General features: G+C 38.7%; 2 protein-coding genes across 2 annotated transcripts; one reads left to right on the top strand and one right to left on the bottom strand.

Annotated features, from left to right (window-relative positions):
* Positions 1–2,480: 2,480 nt before the first annotated feature.
* On the top strand, positions 2,481–4,303 carry bglapl (bone gamma-carboxyglutamate (gla) protein, like). Its single transcript, XM_031285925.2, has 4 exons — positions 2,481–2,657; positions 2,769–3,131; positions 3,247–3,343; positions 3,632–4,303. Exons 1-4 carry the CDS (start codon positions 2,597–2,599, stop codon positions 3,732–3,734), a joined length of 624 nt encoding a protein of 207 aa, XP_031141785.1. The 5' UTR covers positions 2,481–2,596; the 3' UTR covers positions 3,735–4,303.
* Positions 4,304–7,582: 3,279 nt separating this feature from the next.
* On the bottom strand, positions 7,583–18,966 carry slc34a2a (solute carrier family 34 member 2a). The gene is made up of 13 exons (XM_031286072.2): positions 18,459–18,966; positions 17,193–17,256; positions 16,965–17,075; positions 15,305–15,433; positions 14,741–14,884; positions 14,372–14,483; positions 13,755–13,947; positions 12,010–12,105; positions 11,801–11,921; positions 10,245–10,412; positions 10,031–10,147; positions 9,594–9,718; positions 7,583–9,063 (listed from the first exon to the last, which is right to left on the bottom strand). The coding sequence occupies exons 1-13, from the start codon at positions 18,480–18,482 to the stop codon at positions 8,506–8,508; spliced, it is 1,962 nt and encodes a 653-aa protein (XP_031141932.1). The 5' UTR covers positions 18,483–18,966; the 3' UTR covers positions 7,583–8,505.
* Between the last annotated feature and the right edge of the window lie 764 nt (positions 18,967–19,730).

Raw genomic sequence — 19,730 nt, forward strand, 5'->3', positions numbered from 1 at the left:
ACAAAATCACACATAAACATGTTTTTGAATCATCCAGTTGTTGTATTACAGCATCTTTACCTAAAGTCCCTGCCACCTTGCTGAGGTTTCACATACGCTTACCTACACCAGAAAATGTTCTCTTTAAGTAATGAGTATCCACATGCACGCTGAGGTAATGGTTTAAAAAGAAAAGTCTGAATGTGCGCCTGTAACAGGTCATTTAAAGGTTGTTTGTTGCAAGTATATGATGCGTGTGTACTATGCAAGTAGAGCAAAGCTGGCAGGGCCAAAAGAACGAAATTTACAATTAAGATCCTTTGACATTACATTTAAAACAGTCATGAACCATGTATAATCTGTGATGTGTAGTACACTTTAGAAAATAAACCTGCTGTTAACACTCAGCTATCCTTAGCGGTGTGCTGTACTCTACATAAATAATATTTGTACAATGTCAAAATTATTACATTTTGTTTTGTTTGAGGATGACGTTCAAGGAAAAACTTGAAGGAACTTTTGGATACAGTTGAAGGGTAATTGGAAACCCTAAATAAATGGCTTGATACTAATACATTGTCATTAAATCTAAGTGAAACAAAATTCATTTTCAATTTAGGTATCCATTCAAGGGAATTATATTTAAAAAAAGAAAGAAAAAAAGAGGGTAAGGGCAAATGTAAAATGTGTGACATATATTTCACTCTTAAATGCAGTCTCTCCTGATTGAAATGTTTTCGTCCTGCACTTTGAAACAACTACAAGACTTAAGACAGGCCTCAGGTAAAAGAAATTTAAAATCAACACAGAAACTGACAGGGAACTGAATGTAGTGACTTTGAAACAGGTGTAATGTGTTCTCTCCTTCTGGCCCTTGTCAATAAACACAGTATTATATTTGACCTTTTAGGACAACACATCACCGAATATAGATAGAAAGAAGATGCTTATTACTAATATAAGTTGACTGTATATCATGTGCACCTGTGCATGTACTGTAAGTGTCCAGTTCTGCTGGACAAACAGGAAATGTGTAAACCCAGAACAGTAAATTAAATGTCAGGACCACCAAATTATATGAAGTGATTTCAAAGCCAAGATGCTACAGAAAAAAAGCAGAAATGCACGCTGTGGCAATTGTTTTCTCCAACTGTGTCTCCCCCACGCACTAAAATGCATCCACAAAAATGGACACTGGACCAGACATTAAAATTACACAGCAAGTGGGCCAAGACAAATGCCTGACACCAGGAATAACGCTAGACTATATGAAACACGAAGGACACCAAGGTCACCCTGCAGCAGCACTAAATTTCTCACTACACTATATATATATATATATATATATATATATATATATACATGAAGTGATATGTATATATATATATATATATATATATATATATATATATATATATATATATACATGAAGTGATATGTGTGCATAAACTTTAGGTTATCTAGACAGTATTTAATGGGCAATATGGTTTAGGACCAAGCTGCAAACTCAAAATGCTATTATGTTTAACATAAACCACGGCTGAAGCCACACTTAAAGTGTATCCAACAAACAGAAAACTGCATCCAAACCCGCATGCATAACTCTGTGCATCCAACACAAGGGAGCTGCTTATATTAAGCTGCATAGCTGCTGAAATACATCAAGTGAGGCTGTGTATTGGGCCACTGGTTGGCGTTGGTAAGCCATGACCGTGCCTGGATCTGGCAAGGAGCTGGACCAGAGATGGATCTGTAAATAGTGACTGACTGCGGTTCTGGTGGGACTCAGCAACACTCTAATTAGGATCTGTTGCATAATGAGGCTCACTGCTGTTCCGTGTCACTCGATTAGTAGCTTGTGGTCAGCTCAAGCTATAGTTTGGGGTTTGTGGGGGTGGGAGATCACATCTGGGGCAAGGAGTATAGCAACATAACAGCAATGGCAGAACTGGCAAGAGACAACCCTGAAATAGGTCTCCCTGATTAAAATTCAATCACATAGAGATTAGTAACACCACTGGTTTGGACTTTTAGGGGTTTGTTGTATTATTTATACTCCAGTGAGGAGTAGTAAAGGGACTTTCAGTGGATTTGTGTGTGTGTGTGTGTGTGTGTGTGTGTGTGTGTGTGTGTGTGTGTGTGTCTGTGTGTGTGTGTGTGTGTGTGTGTGTGTGTGTATCGAGGAGACGGGGAATCCCCGTCTTTTCTCATGTTACTCTGTTTGTCTTGGATTTTCTTTAATGTCAAGTGAAGGCTACATACAGGACATACACATAGGTTAACATACAGTTGCCAACATGCACTGTATGTACAGATGAATGCCAGGGATGTTTGTGGCCATGTAAGTCTGTGTGCAAGTGAATGAGTTTTTGGACTCTGTGAGGGCTGCGTGGGTGTTAAGGGGAGCTTTTCATGACAAATGGAAGTGGAAACGTTGACATTTGACTCTCCAGCCAATCAGAGGATTATCTCTGGTCTGACAAAGGAGGTGGACCAACAGTATATATTGACCTTGAAATTGGGGAAAGAAACAGAGCAAGCCATCGCAGGAAAGCAAAGAAGAGCAAGCAATCCAGAAAGCAGCTAGTCTACAACCTGAAACTAACTACAAGGCATCATGAAGACTCTGACTCTCCTCTCCATCTGTGGTCTTCTGTCAGTGTGCTGGTCCATGGGAGGTAAGGACAAACTCCTCTCATCATTGCTGTGATTCCTGATATTGACCTCTAAGTACACTATCTATACACCTACAGTGTGTCTATAAAAGTGTTATTTTCTGTGATCCCCAGCTGTTGAACCAGAGGTTGTCGTGGACGTTGCTGCAGACACAGCTGCCGACACAGCTGCTGAAGCTGCACCTGCTGACCCAGCTGCTGACCCAGCTGCTGCCCCCGATTCATCTGCTTCGGACTCTTCCTCCTCCTCTGAGTCGTCCTCGGCCTCTGACTCCAACTCTTCCTCAGACTCTTCAGCATCTGATTCTAACTCTAACTCTTCCTCCTCCTCCTCCTCCTCTTCCTCCTCCTCTGAGTCTACTGAATCTTCTTCCTCTGAGTCTGACTCCTCAGCATCCGACTCTTCTGCCTCTGATTCTTCCTCTTCTTCTTCTTCATCTTCCTCCTCATCTTCATCAGAGTCCGTCAGTGCTGAGGGTATGCGACATTTTTGTTTCCAGAAAGAATCTTTGCATGGTTTCAGAATTAGTTAGTTTGTCTGTAAAACAAGAAAATTCAAGTAAGTTTGAGTTTGTGATGTTTGTCCACACAGCGGCTCAGGTGGTGATGAAGAGAGACCTGGCTGCTGTTCTCCTGAGGAGAAAAAGAGCTGCCGCAGCAGGAGACCTCAACCCTCTGCAGCTGGAAAGGTACAGTTATTTACACTATTTGGATCAAACTAACTCACGAAGCAACAATATACTTTGCACACTATTGTGTTGGCTTGACGATTGCTGCAATTAATTTGTCATTTAGTTATTCAAATGTATGTTAACATAAATTCCTTGCTGCAATGTTCCTACCTAAGGTCAAAAAATAATCATTTCAGTTTTAGTCTAGTGTAAAAAAAAACAACAACTCAGAACTTAAATACAGAATCTAAGTTAAGTCTAAGATATTTTACAACCCTTCTAACTTTTCTCTCTTCTGCCATCCAGCCTGAGAGAGGTGTGTGAGCTGAACAACGCCTGTGACGAGATGGCTGAAACGGAAGGCATCGTCAAAGCATACGTCGCCTACTACGGACCCGTCCCCTTCTAAGATGAAGAATCCTCTTTCATCCACATGAGAGCTGTTTTCTTTGTCATTTACCAAAAACTCCCCTGAATCCAGACAAGGTGCAGACAATAAATCCAGACAAGGTGCAGACAATAAAAAAAAAAAAAATGTTTGGCCCATGTTATGATGCTAGATGGAGATTTCTTTAAGGCACAAAATCATTGCACAAGTGACCAGCTTTAATGGTCCTGTATGAAATGATTTCAGAGAGAGGCACATGAAAACACAAGTATGTGGAGTATGTAGTAGCCCACACAAGATTAAATTATTCTTCACATCTGTAGTACAATGCAATGAATGGTGCTACAAGTGCATGTATTGTATGTTAATGTATTGATGTTTTTATGTTGTGCTTTAGTCTTACTTTAACTAGATAGTAGTTCTAGTAACTAGTGGATGTAGTAATGAGGTACTGTAGTTTTAGTCTTAGTGTCTTGATAGCGTTAGTGGTAGTGTACAGTGTTTGTAAAATGCACATCAGTTATCTGTAAGGACTGTAACCACAAATTGCCTCTAGGTTTTAAAATAATAAATTATTTTGTTTTGTCGAATTGTTGTTTTGTCCTCAATAACTGAAATGTTTTGATGGTATAGCTATTGCAAGGAATGACATTATTCCTTTAATGTATACCTGCAATACCTGAGAGCTGAAAGATGCTATAAAGAGAACTGCAGAATTGGGTGATAGTTTCCTTCAGGTTCTGGCATGACAAGCACTACCAACTCCGTCTGCTCTAGTATAAGCTGCAACCACAACTGTGTATTTATTGCAGTATTTCATACCAGCAGTGCGAGACAGAAGTTCAACAATAGCCCAGTTATAATATATGTTTACCAAGTGGAGATTTCAGCATCACTAAATTACAATAGGTTGCACCACACAACTAGTTCTCACAAAATGAGTTGCTACTAAATATTTACAGTAAGTAACTGCCAGGTATAACTAAAGCTTACTGACAGACTAATGTTATGCCAATAGATTTTCCAGTCACAGTGAAGAGTGAAGAGGTAATATGGAAAACACATCTGGCCCGACACTCGATAAATTGCTGTTTATTAATGATGTATACTGAGAATATTTAAAATTTAGCTAAATATCACAACATACCTCAAATTACAAAACAAACTCATAATGTTTGAATAACATCAGCTAGGTTAGCATAATCACATACTTCCCACTCATCTTAAACTACCATCTCTGAAATATACATATTTGTCCATGTATGCATGTATAAATAAAACAAAGTGATGCCTACATTCACAAAGGTGATTTTTGGAAGTGCAGCTCGTGCTGTTTACATAGCTGATTGTTTTTGATTGGACGGCACCACAGATGTTTCCAAGCAACAGAATTACACATTTCCTAAGTATTTACTAGCTAAGAAATTTCTTAGGTGTGATGGTGCAACCTGGTTTATTAAAACACTAGTTTGAAACCAGCAGTGGTAGAAGAAGTATTCTGATCTTCTTCTTTACTTGTTTTTAAATTACCAATGCCACAATGGAAAAATACTCGAGTCAAGTAAAAGTCTTACCTTCATTATTCTAGTACATATGTATTACCAAGAACATGTAGCCTATAGTTAAATATCAAAAGTAAAAGTACTCTCCTGGGACTGATAGATTATTATTAGATTAGCTAGGTGGAGCTGGTTTTACTTTATATATGTAACTGAGTCATATTTGCCTTTATCTCTTGTTACAGTATACTTTTCACTGGGAGGACCTCCAAACTCCAGAACGTATGTGTTCCTGCAACTTCTGTGGTCCTGCAACTATAAATCCCTTTCTGTCCCTTTCAATCTCCCCTTTTTGTACAATTCCCGTATGGGAGAAGTGAGTGTAATTTATTTTGGCTAATTTATTATAAAAACTCATCCCTTTATTTCTTGTATTATTTTTTTCCTACAATGTTATAGTGTCTGTGCCAACCTGTCAACATATTGATTTCAACAGACTATCATTATTTAGTTGAGAGTTAAGAGTTTTTAAGAGTTGGTGTGGTTAGCTTGAATTTGCGGCAGACTAAGCTAGCTTCCGTTTTGTATATTTATGTTATTTGTGTACTGTACTGTGTTCTGTATGTGCCTGTACGTAGTAGCTAATAAGAAGGTCCTGGAAGGTTTTTTGGATGTGTCACCAGAATAAACAGCTCAACAAAGAGATCCCGGTGTCATGGAGTCTTGTCTAAAGAAACACAACACAACGCAGAAGTCCACCAGTTACATATATGATCTAGTGGTTCCCAACTTAAGGGTCGGGCCCCCTTCAAAGGGTCACAAGATAAATCTGAGGGGTCGAGAGATGATTAATGGTAGAGGACAGAAAATAAAAAAACTAAGTTCTGCCACACCAACACATTATTTGAAAGTTTTTCTTTTTTGTGAAATATTGGATACTTTTTACCTTTTTACCTCTAACACTTATTTAAATTAAACCATGTGAGAAGTTTAGAGGGGAAATGTCTCTTTGGTGGAACTGCTTACAACTTAAAAACATTGGGGCCCCAACAAGCCCCTGCTTTTTTGAGGTCACAAACTAGAGGTTGGGAACAACTGGTTTAATATACTATAATAATGCGTAGTGTTTTATTTCAAATCTTAATCTGAAAAGTAACTAGTAACTAGGCCTATAGCTGTGAAATACATGTTGTGTACAGTATTAAACTATAGCAATATAGTAGCATCAAAGCTAAAAGATAGCCCATCATGATTATTTTTTCATAATTGCTATGGCCAGCGGACAAACCAACAAGTTCTCCAAACCATACAACGTAGGTCGTTTATTTCTACCTTCTAATGAGACCCAGGAATGTTTCATAAATTAGCATCCCTAGTGGTGGTAGGATGTAAATGTAAATGTAAATATCATGGATGTATGATGAAGATATGAGGTAAATATGTGTCATAATTGCTGCTTGAACAAACGATTATGGTGGCCATTTTCAGGGGAGGACAGTCTCACTTGAGTAAATGTACATATTTACTTTAAGTAAGTGTCAGTTGACCATGTGGAAAGTGTCCTGTGGTTGTTTGTGCGCTTTGGCACAGTTGTGTGCCCTTGTTATTGACATATTGATAATCCATCTCATGCTGTTTGCACAAGGTTTACTGACATGTGACATAGCGGTCGGCACAACAGTTTCCTGGACGCTGGCTGTGCTTTGCCCAGACACTTAAAAAAGAAAAAAGAAATTTCAAAACTCACAAATGCAGTCATAAACGAGTAACAGCAAACTACCTGACTTTCTGTAAGACAGCCATTACAAAAATAGTAAATTATTAATAACACTGATAATAATAATAACTATGTTGATAAAGTTTATGATACTTTAAGATACGGAGCATGTTTGTTACTCTGAACTGTACTCTCAACTCTTTTCCTCCCTTTTACTATAATTGTTCATTCCCAAAATGCCTTACTCAGAGAAGTCTTCAGATAACACTGATAGTGGAGTAATCTCTTATCATACCCATTATAGAGGGTCAGAAGTTAATCTGGGAACATTATGTGATGAGTCTGGTTTCTGCCAGGTCAGTAGAAAAAAAAAACTTTCAATTAGGTATCATTTTTTTATCTTTTATTTTTAAATAGGTATTATGGAGACACAATATACAACTCTACATTAAGCACTGGAAGTTCAAAACATTGTTAGATGCACATCTCATTTTTAAACTACATATTCCTTGAATACAATTATCCGTCAATTACAAAATAATTTTTACACCTTAAAACGATGTGATAAGGATCTCAACGTGTCTTTTATACACAGTAAAAACAAGATTTTTTTCTTTTGTAAATAAAAAAAGATTCAACCTTATTTTTCTGAACAAGTCTGTGGTTTTGTGCAGATATGATCCTGACTGACTGTAGGCTACTGTATGTTACTGCACAAAGGCCATGGCATCTTCATGAGTTTTCACATTTAAACAATTGCCTATACACTTTGTATTGCTGTGCTCTTTCAATAACTGTTTGCTTTGAACACCAGTTATTGACTTTGTTCAACAACATACACCTTATTTGTATTTCATCAATTAGATGATGATATATATGAATAGTTATCTCATTATAAGATAATAACCCAATAACTACATTTGAAAATTGTTAAATTGTGATTTATTCTGTAGAGCTAAAGTTGGAAACTTAAATACTATATTAGTCTGGTGATATTCTATATTTTAATATTGTCCACAAATCGCCTGATTATTTATTATATAACACCCTCCTGCTCCCGGAAATACTCACTAGAATTGTATTACTCCACAGCTGAAAATAGTCCCCAATAAATGCACTATTTCCTTCTATTTAAGTAATGATTGCTATAAACTACAGTGCCCAGCTGCTTTAGGAAATTATTTTGCCTTTTTAAAGATTAAACTAGATATTTGTGAGCCGTTTTCAACATTGCTTGAAGCTGAAAGCCACAGACAGGGTATGGAAAGTCATAAAGTATTGAGAGATGACTAATGAATTGTGGGATTTGTTGAATATAACAAACAAAACAAAAAAAGAATATTGCAAGCCTTATCCTTTAAAGGCCACCTCAGTTAACACCACACGTGCATTTTGTTGATACGCAGAGAGTTTTAATTCTCTATATAACCATTTCCCATCTTACACTAAAGTAATAGCATAAATATTACGAACATTTAAGAGTTTTGCCTAAATGTGTTTTGTCCTTGTGCATGACCAATGCATGTCTTTGCATCATACACATATAGTCACACACACATAATATGTATACAAAATCTCAAAGCCGGGTCATCTTCAGAATCTTTAGCTCTAAATTGATCTCATTTTCCACCTCCTTCTCTGCACTCATTGCAGGGTTATCATACACCTCTGTGTTGTTATTTCCCACTGATTCTTTATCTCTGGGTTCTTGATCATCAGCAGAAATTTGGCAGCATTTGCAGCAGCAACAGCATTTGGCGGTAATCACACCAACCACTTTGTCCCAGGGAGCCAGGGAGTGGGCCCACAGAGGGAGGAAGTCCCAGGATCGCAGTGCTGCAGGCAGACACCCAGGTTTCCGTTTCTGCAGTATGTTGATCACTATGATGATGATCAATATGACAACGAGAGGTGCACCCACGCCTACCAGTACCTGCCAGCCGGCCAGTGACAGACTAAAGATGAAGAGCGGTAAAATGAAGAAGAAAAAGATGATGTAGATGGCAGCAAACCAGCGGTAGGAGGCGGTGATGTTCCCCAGGCTTTTGGCCAGCCGGATAGGGAGGCGGGTGAAGGGGATTGGATACCACAGAATAATGCCAGAGATGTTGAACAGGAAGTGCACAAGGGCAATCTGGAAACAACATCAACAAACTTTATTGATATGCTTCAGTCATTATTTTTCTCCTTATAAAAATATCTATATTACATACTTTTTTATTTAATAAAACATTTTGGTAACACTTTTTTTTACAAGTCTGTAATTTCCTAATACTTTCCTTTAAAGTTTCATGGAAATAACTATGTAATATGTAGGCCTATGCTATGCTATATTTGGTACTAGATAATTATAGGTAAAATAGAAACAGTATTTAATTGATACGCATCCAACTATTTATTCATTTAATTCATTTTCAGTGGACAGCAGGCCAGCTGAAGATGTACAAAACGGTATATCTTCCAAGAGCCCAATATTTTCCAATACATCTCCTAAGGGCAAATATGTTTAAAATGATATTTAGAAAATTATAAATTAGGAAAAGAACAGGCTTCCTCCCCCTAATAGTTCTCATATCCTGACAGCGAAATTCATATGAAACCTTAAAAAGTCAATCTGGTCATTCTACATGTGTGCAAGTTTTTTTATTTTTGTGAATTACTGACCTGTAGAGCATTAGCCAGAGTGTCTCCAGGACTCGCCATAGCTGCCAGGATGGCTGTGGTGGTTGTGCCAATATTTGAACCCAAAGACAACGGGTATGCTCTTTCTATGCTGATGACACCAATACCTATTCAAACAAACGAGACGTTTACCATCACTACCATCACTTCCTTCCTGTTTTACCAGGAAGTTAGTTGCATTTATCAGCTTTAAAAAAAACAAGCAAGTAAAGTGTGTGTGCTCCCTCTCCACTGTATTCAACCTATCATTGTTAAAGAGACAGTGTTTGTACATTGTTTTACTGCCTAACATGTCACAGAGAGAGAAGAATAAGCTAAAGAAACTTTAAGAAAAGCAGGTTTTCAGTACAAAATGGTACATAGATTTTTTAAATGAATGAAATGGATGGATAGAAGGATGGATGAATGATTGACCTCACCAACAAGTGGAGTAATAGCAGAAGTGAAAACCGAACTGCTTTGCACAATGAAGGTCATTCCAGCTCCAACTAAAATGGCAATGTAACCTGTGACCCAGCCAAATGGAAAAGGGAAATCTGCACACACAAACAAGACATACAACATTTGTGTACTAACCAACGCAATCACATTCAATTCATTGCACTTGAGTATACAGTGTGCAGTGCTGCTCACCGGTGTTAAGGATCTTCTTGATGACTGCAGCCACCTGTCCCTTCAGCATGGAGTTGAGCAGCTTGACGATCAGGATCAGGCAGGAGCAGAGCACCAGCAGAGAAAGAGCCAGCAGGATCAGACCCACTGCCAGGTCAGGCAGATTCACATTAACAAAGAGATGCTTACCTGTGGACACACAGAAACACACACACACACACACACACACACACACACACACACACACACACACACACACACACACAATAAATCCATATTTAAAATATGAAAAAAAGCTTTGCAGTTGTTTTATGAGGAAGGAAATTACTTTTGTTTGCTCATAAGAAAACTCCACAGGGCACCTCTAACATAATTTGATGAGACTTTCACATCATAATAATTTTGAAATTTAGCTGACACACTACAATCCAGAGTGAATTTCAAGTGGAAATTTTGTTGCAAGGAGCCTCAGTTGGCAAAATCTGGATCTCATCTAATGCCCAGATCAAACATCTAACCTTTCACTTGCAGATTAAAGATGCCAGATGCAAATCATATTATATATAGGTTTTTGCAAAATGGATACATATTGTTTCTACAATTTCTGGCCACATGGGTGCAGAAGAACTCCACAACAACTTTAAAAACACACATTCACATATAGTATCACTTAATAAAGTTGTTATGGTTGATGTCTTGCTAAACTCACTTTTTATTTTGCTAAAACCAGCTGTCTTCTGCTGTTGGAAATGGGGTCAAAACATGTGCAACATGTAAAACCTGAAACATTTAACTAAAACAAACTAAAATGCTCAAGGGGGATGTTACCATAACTACTCAGTTAGTTAAAACACTTTTGCCATGCCATGTGAAATGAGGCCATGTATATTATGGTGAGAATATTATACATGTACTTAAAGGTGCTCTAAGCGATGTTGGGTGACGGCACTTCTTGTTGACATTCAAAGTATTTTCAAACAAAACGAGGCTAGCTCGCCCCTCCCTCCTCTTCATCCCGTCTCCTCTCCCTCCCTTCCGTGCTTCCGCGCACAAACCCCCCAACCCCCACCCCGAAATCCTTCTTGTTGGTTATTGGCTGGAACGCTGGAAGACTGTTTGTTATGTTTCGTGGTACAGGTTGGCACAGTTTATTTTTGTTGGCATTTGTGGAGCCTGGGCTGTCTACAGAGACTGCGTTTTTTACAGTGTGTTCAGGGGACAGGCAGCTCGCGGATAGTGAGGAGATTTGCTGTATGTGAAAAAAATGTTGTAACCTGAAAAACACGTGACATCGCTTAGAGCACCTTTCATGTACAGATTACGGTTCTTGCATTCACAAAAAAGTATAAATATGGGCGCCTTGTTAGCTCACCTGGTAGAGCGGGTGCCCATGTATAGAGGTTTACTCCTCAACGCAGCGGCCGTGGGCTCGACTCCAACCTGCGGCCCTTTGCTGCATGTCATTCCCCCCTCTCTCTCCCCTTTCAAGTCTAAGCTGTCCTATACAAATAAAGGCCTAAAATGCCCCCCAAAAATCTTTAAAAAAAAAGTATAAATATTGTGAAAAGTGGTCTTACATTTCTGGACATTGTACGTTTCAGAAATGTTCTTCAGCGTGAAGGTGTAGTTGCCATCGACCCAGCAGAGAGATGGAGACGTGCAGTTCTCTGGACCAGGAACTGTGACATTCATTAAGGTCTGAAACAGTGGCAGTTTGACAATAAAGATTTTAATTTTCTGGATGTTTTCAAACATTTGGTATGTAGCTGACATGTTTTGTTCTTACTGTGTTGGTGAAGGTTTGGCACCATTTCTTGATGAGACTCTTATTCCTGGCTTCTGGGTCTCCTGTGGCAATCCCACTAATGATAGACTCATCCAACTAAGTTGGAGGGAAAGAGAACCACGACAAAGATAATATTGTTATATACTGGCATCTCTCTGATACAAATGGTGATTTCTTTGGTGAGAGTAAAAACAACACAATTCCAAACAGAAAAAAAGGTTTAATACTGCTTCATGGTTCACATTTCTACCAGTGTATTGTTTAAGCTAAATATACTGTGGAAGTTCAGCAGTGGCCCATATAGATAACACTAACAATTGCACAGTAGCTTCTGTATCAGCCCAACTACCATTACAGTATGTTCACCATCTGTCTTGAGCTCAGGGACAAACTAAAGAGCGTAACAGTTTACAATCAGTTAACCACACAGTTAGTGCTGCTAAAAGACACCTATCTACCCAGAGGTGGTCATTTCATACACATGCTGGTGATGAATCGATTGACATTCATTGTTGGTGACAGGTTCAACAGACTTTACCCTAAATCTAAATGACTACTGGCATAGCCAAAAGATTTGTACTTGCTGGACATTGGTTACTGAAACCCCAGCTTTAATTTTGTCTTTGATTCAGTGCAATGTTTTCTTCCCCCAACGAATGGCTAAAATGGGTATCACAGTACTTTTTTTACAGATGGGTAAAATGTGCATTTAACACAATGATGCATGAAGCAGTTCTTCCTATATATAATATGATTTGCATCTTGCATCTTTAATCTGCAAGTGAAAGGTTAGATGTTTGATCTTGGCATTAGATGAGATATATCCATATTTTGCCAACTGAGGCTCCTTGCAACAAAATTACCACTTATTGAAATTCACTCTGGATTGTAGTGTGTCAGCTAAATTTCAAATTTTCAAAAAATTTCAAAAATGTTTATGGTGTAAAAGTCTCAAATTATGTTAGAGGTGCCCTGTGGAGTTTTCTTATGAGCAAACAAAAGTAATTTCTGTCAGGTTGGTAGAGAGAATGGTGGACCCAAATGCAGAGAGCAGGCGAAGGAGTAATGAGCACGAGGATTTATTAAATACAAAAAAGGAGCGGTACAAAGGCGGTCCAAAAATGGAGCAGGCAGAAACTGAACAGGCTACGACGTACTGACAGGAACAAAAACCAGACACAAAACAATGATCCAACAAAAGACAAGGGGAAGACAAAGACTAAATACACAGGGTAACGAGGAAACAAGAGGCAGGTGACACAAAGGCTGGGAAACAGGTGGAAAACATCAGGTAATCACAAGAGCGGGAAAACAGATAGTAAAACAAGACAAGACAAGACAGAGAACAGATTATCAAAGTAAAACAGGAAACAAGCAAAATACAGAACAGAAACCGACAAAAATAAGACACACCACAAAATAACAAAACCCTGACAATTTCCTTCCTCATAAAACAACTGCAAAGCTTTTTTTCATATTTTAAATTTCCCATCTAATTTCTAGCAGTTCTTCCTCCCTGCCTTTGATGACGCATTGCTGTGTTTCTTGACATGTTACCACCACCAGCTGTCGCAGAATAATGTGATATATATAATCAGTATATAATTAAAATAGAACATTGCTACATAGAGGTGCTAGAGCTCAAAAACTCCACAGGGTAGCTAAAATGTCCGAATAACAAACATTTTCTTCATATTTGATCATTAAAGTTAGTACAAGTAACATAACCAGAAATTACATTTTACCTGTATAATTGACTCAGTGAGAATATCAGTGATCACATTTAACAGGTCCGGGGCCTCGCCACTCTCAATTTTGAAGGAGTCAATGATGAGCTTGGTGACCACGTACAAATAACCAGTAATGACCTCCAGAGGCAGCAGCACCAGCACAGAGAGCCAGTTGAAGAAGTCGTGCACAGTGGCCCCTGCAAAAGCCCTGGGTATATTGTGAGAGGAGGTAGATAAATGCAAAGTAAAATTACCTTTGATCTCGCTAATGGGAGCTACATATTATTGCTGTCCTGGAATAAGTAATCTAGTCAGTAAGCAGGTTAACTATTTATATAGTAATAGTAATTTACACATTTGGTGATTTTGTTATTTTTCAGAGAAACGTGAGGGTCATAAATTATGAATGAATGTTAAATATGGACTATTTGTCATTTTTAGATAAAGGAAAGGATTGTATTTTGTATATTAGACTGAAGATGTAATGAGTTGTAAATGTGTGTTTTCTTAGTTCATCAAAAGCTGGCATTTTGGATACGCTGTACATGTTTTCCACAGACTGCAATTAAAGTTGTGTTACTTAAAGGGAAAGGAAGTCAAAGTAAGCAATCCATCAAATACAAAATGATTACCTGCGAAAGGTGCTGCGGTCACCGGCCTGCGTCATGGCGACTAGTGTGTTGGTGACAGAGGTGCCGATGTTGGTGCCCATGATGATAGGAACAGCCAGCTGAACTGTTAGCACTGCCAAAGCAAAACAGGTCATCTTCATCATCAGTTGTCCTCCACACCTCCGACATCATTATCATTCATGCATTCTGTGCATGGAGGTTTATCTGTGTGTGTGTGTGTGTGTGTGTGTGTGTGTGTGTGTGTGTGTGTGTGTGTGTGTGTGCGTGTGTGCGTGTGTGCATGTGCGTGTGTGTGTGTGTGTGTGTGTGTGTGTGTGTGTGTGTGTGTGTGTGTGTGTGTGTCCAGAATGTGTGAATGCCCGAACTCACATCCAGAGGACACCATGCTGACAACTATAGAGGAGGAAGTGGATGAGCTCTGGACCAGCAGAGTGACCAGAACACCAATGACCAGACCAGCCAGAGGGTTGGACAGAACTGTGTTGTCCTGAAAGATGTCACCTGCTGCTTTACCTGGGCAAGGTGAGCAGAATGTGCATATTCAAAAAAATGTTTTTCCCCCTACAAACAAGTATGCTGTGGAGAGTTATAAAATATAAATCATGGTACCACTGTGCTTTTTTATGTGTAGTGTAAGACAAAGTGGCTGCATATTAATACTTTCATTCATGAATAATACAATGAATGATGGCTAAATTCTATTTAGCTGCTTCAGTGTCAGGGTCCTGGTATGGTGGATGTTGGCTCACTGTCAAACTGTCATGACTTACTGGGACATTTGAATAGGACGAAGCCATCGTTAATGTTATTTAAAAAACTACTTTTCCTCTTATGACAAGAGAAATGTCTGCTGTAAAAAAGGCCAGTAGCATGCATGTGAGTTTATGGTTCATCATTACACCTGAACGTGGCTTCAAGTGTTACTGTGTTTACCTCCAACAAGCTGGAAAGCGGAGCTGAGGATGTCGAGAGAGCAGATGAACATGTAGAGGAAACCCAGCAGCAGGATGAACTTCCCCACTGACACCAACACTCTCAACACTTTCCCTCTGGTGTCCAGAGCTGGAATAGAGACAAGTCATGAATGGGATTAAACACAGAATAAAAAAGGGAAACGATTATTTTCTTTAAAGATTTATCCAATGTTTCCTTTAGGGGCCTTTTTCACAGCAGACATTTTCATTTGTCAAAGCAGGAAAAACACAGGTGTGATTAATACCATAAACAATGTCTCTGTTATTACATGTATTAACCAGTGAGCCAGCATGAAAAGTAGTCAGACCCTGGAACTGGTAAAGCTAAATGGAGCACAGCCCCCTATTATTAGTAATCACATCTGTGGTTTTTCTGCTATGATATATCAAAATATCTGCGGTAAAAAAAAGCCTATTTCACAGCCTGCAGATTTGAGAGTCAAAGGAAACATTCTGTGCCTACAGTATGTTGGCACAGACTCAGCTGTCTGTCTGGCAACTGTCTTTATCATATCCATTACTATTTATAACCTCAATGCTTTCTAAATAACCAGATCAATTATACTGATTTGTTGTCCGTCTAATGAAACGATGTCTTGGGAGTTAAGCCAACTGGAATGCTTTTGAAAAGGAAGTTTAGATATTTTATTGTTAAACAACATCAAAATTAGATTGTATAAAATGTGGCTTTTTTTGACACTTATCAACAGAAAAAATTACTTTTTATTGTCAAAGGGAAAACTTAATCTACAAAGTTATCTGAATTAAAGCTGTGGTAGGCAATTTATCTTTGGTGGCGTTGGGCAAAGATTCCATAATAACCTTTCAGCATATTGTAATTTAAGTAGTCTATATCCACGACATTCCACTTCCAGGATTGGTCCGTTGCAGCCGGAAATTCCAGACCCTCCTCCGCAGCGCTGTGAAGGAAGGTCTGGCAATGCGAGACTATAATTTAATGGTGAGCTGAGAGAAAACTAGACTTCTGCATCTCTTATTGGCTCTGTTTTCAGGCTGTAGATAATTTAGCCTGTGATGGGAGATTTTTGCCAGTCACAGGTCATTTCAGAGAGAGAAAGAGCGTTCCTATTGGCTGACTGTGTGACAGAAAGGAGCGAGGGAGAGCTGCAGGAAGACGTCTCATTCTGCTTCAAATTCTGCCGTTTGTTTGCTTTCTACCCACTGCAGCTTTAATTACAAATATAAAATACATGTTTGCATAGGTATGCAATTCTGCAAAAAAAATTCAATTAAATCTACTATGACTTGATGTTTTTAGATATCAAAAAATAAAAACTTCCAATGGGGGTGAATAATTTATAGGCATGGTAAGAAGGAGTTACTCTAGACTTGTTATACTATATATAATGTGAATGTATTAATATGTACAACTATGCACTTGTGGACTTGAAAGATACTGTGTGGTAATGTTATATAACAATGTTATGTGGAACACTTTATCACATCTACAGTAGGATATATGTTATCCATCAGTAGGCATGTAAATGTATTACTTCCTGACCATGTATGTCTAATCAGGACATGTATTCCTTTAAAAATACAAGGATATGACAACACTGTACTTGTCCTAGTAATAATGTTGCATTACAAGTCTTCACCTGACCATGGGACCCCTGTGTCCTTCAGCTCTGGCATGTCCCAGGGGTCTGCATCCTCCTGCTCCTCCTCAATCAGAGTCACAGTCGAGTGTGCGGGGCTTGCTTTGTCCTCTAAGACAGACAAAAAGCCTGAATACATTTACTGTCCTTTTTTGTACAACTATATACATTACATGTAACCGTGTTTTTCAATAGCCTTCTGTTGCATTTCATAGACAGGAAAAATACCTTTGCTCTTTTTTCCATGGCTATCATTGTGGTCTTCCTTGCCATTGTTTTGAGCAGCCATTGGCTAGAAACAAAGAAAAAGTAAAACAGTATGTAAGGATTTAATTCCAAAATGCTATACAGTATATTTATTGTGGAAATGCTTCTTAAATTGTATTTGTCACCAAGAAAACCAAGAGATAGCAGTTAAATCAAATATGCGTTTGTCACATACATCATGATGGTGGTTGGCATCATAGCATGTCATAACCTTGACAGAAATCAATTGTATTTAATCCCTTGTTAACTGTTGGTCAAGTCTGTCTAAGTATGTGCCACCAAAATCACCATTTCAGTTTGACTGTCAGGACATAAGGTTCAGAAATATCACACATAGGCATGCACGCACACACCCAAACGCACACGCACACGCACACGCACACGCACACGCACACGCACACACACACGCACACACACACACACACACACACACACACACACACACACACACACACACTCACACCAGGGTATTGATCTTATCATCACATGGTCGAGCTGCAGTCAAATTCCATTCACAGTATGACACAGAAAGAAAGCTACCAGCTAAATCAATAATAAAAAAAAGTGTTACACTTTGACTGAGATATGTCTTATCAGTTTGTTATTTGAATGTATTCATTAAATATTTATACAATTATCCTACATACAAATGTACTAATATTATATCATATTATTCTATTTTCTGTATAATTTACTAAAGCCCTGTTTTCTATACTTACTTATGTCTATAATAGAATTACTACATCATTTATATTGAACATTAATTTTGTTTCAGTGGTCCACAGGCCATCGTTTCCAAGCTAAATCTTAATGTGTTATGTCATCCAATAAAACAATTCCATATTAATATTAATACAATGTCTCTACCAGTCTTTTCATTTTTGTCACTTGAGTTCAGAGTCCGGGCACACAGTCTGCTTACAAGTTCATCTATTTTCTACATTTGTATAATATACAATGTCACCTATGTGTATATTGACGGTGACATTTCCAGAATTCTCGCTGAATAAGTGACTTGCTCAAAATGTCTTGTGTAGCAATATTAAATAGTAAATTGGAGTGCTGTTCTATTTATTAAACAATGTTACAAATCTTACATGTTAGTAAAGTTAAGTAAAAACAATAAATATTGGTAACTAACTAAACTAAATAAATACTTAATTAATATTCCAAAGTTTTCAGCAGTAATAAAGCATTCAGATCAATAGAAGCCATGCTTGCGCTTACCTGTGGCAGGCGTAGTGTGTCCATGCTTCCTGTGTCTGCGCTGAGTTCACCTGGGCTTCAGGTTTAGAAGTGGAGTGAAAGGTTGGGGGAGGTAGGGGCGGGGGGTCCGTGGAGGGCAGAGGGGAGTGTGATGTGCAGTGTTCACATCACCAGGGACACTTCCGTCTCATAGATAAGATGAACACACCTTTCAAACCTTGATTAGTCTTACCTGACACTGTTGTAATCTCTGTAAATTGTGTCGCAATCCAACTCACATTGTTCCTGATAGTGATAGGTCTTGAGTTGGTGGTGTCTTCCTGCACCTGCTGTTGTTAACCTGTATACATTTCATAAATACCTTACTGCCTGAGATTCATATAAGGTTCTTTGGTTTGTTTGTCTGTTTTGCAAATGTGTCCATTCATTCAAAATAGAAATTCCTGTATCGCCTTAACAAAAGTACTTCACATGCCTCAGAGATGATAGCTCCAGCCGGTGGATCCATTGGAGAGTAGTGGTGAGAGAGAATGGCACACATGGGGGTGGGGGAGTTGCCGGATGTGCACTACAGAGTTTGTCTATGTGGCTATGTTCTATTTTTGGCACACAATAAGAATCTATTGATTCTCTTAATACAGCTACACATTGTTCAATATCAATGACCTGATCCTGATGCATTGAATTTCCATGAAAGTTGTGACCTGACAATATTAGGCGAGGTAACATCCTCTTCAACAGCTTCTATATCTCTTTTTCTCAGTGGTGCACACACTGTCACCACCACTTTGCTTTTACATCTGAATGCACAAATGCCCTTTGGTAATTTGCACCCATGGCCCAAGATTACACACCAGAGGCGTACTTGAGTGGCCCAAGTACCCATCTGGTTAGCTCAGTTCAGGTGACCCCATAGTGACCCAACTGATCATCACAGGTGCCCCTCTCCAGCCCAATGTAGCTAAGAAACCATTTGATTGGCCCTGATGGATCAAACTGCTCCCCAGGTGCTGCTGTGATCAGCATAAGTGCCCTGCAACTCTGGTGTGACCTTAGGACTAAAATGAACCATAAGCTTCTTCTGTCACGCACAACAGCACAGATCAGACACAAATGAGTTTTGCTCTGGCACTTCCTAGCATGTTATGTTGCCAGTAGTCTATATCCTTGATGTTCCACTTCCAGGATTGCTCCGGTTCCGCAGGAAATTCCACCGGATGCATGTATTTTTAGTTTCCTTCCGATTTCTTTGTGTTGGAATTTTAAACTCTGGTGGATTTATGAGGACTATGA

Source organism: Sander lucioperca, chromosome 4, assembly GCF_008315115.2.
Source record: "Sander lucioperca isolate FBNREF2018 chromosome 4, SLUC_FBN_1.2, whole genome shotgun sequence".
In the NCBI taxonomy this organism is placed as follows: Eukaryota; Metazoa; Chordata; class Actinopteri; order Perciformes; family Percidae; genus Sander; species Sander lucioperca.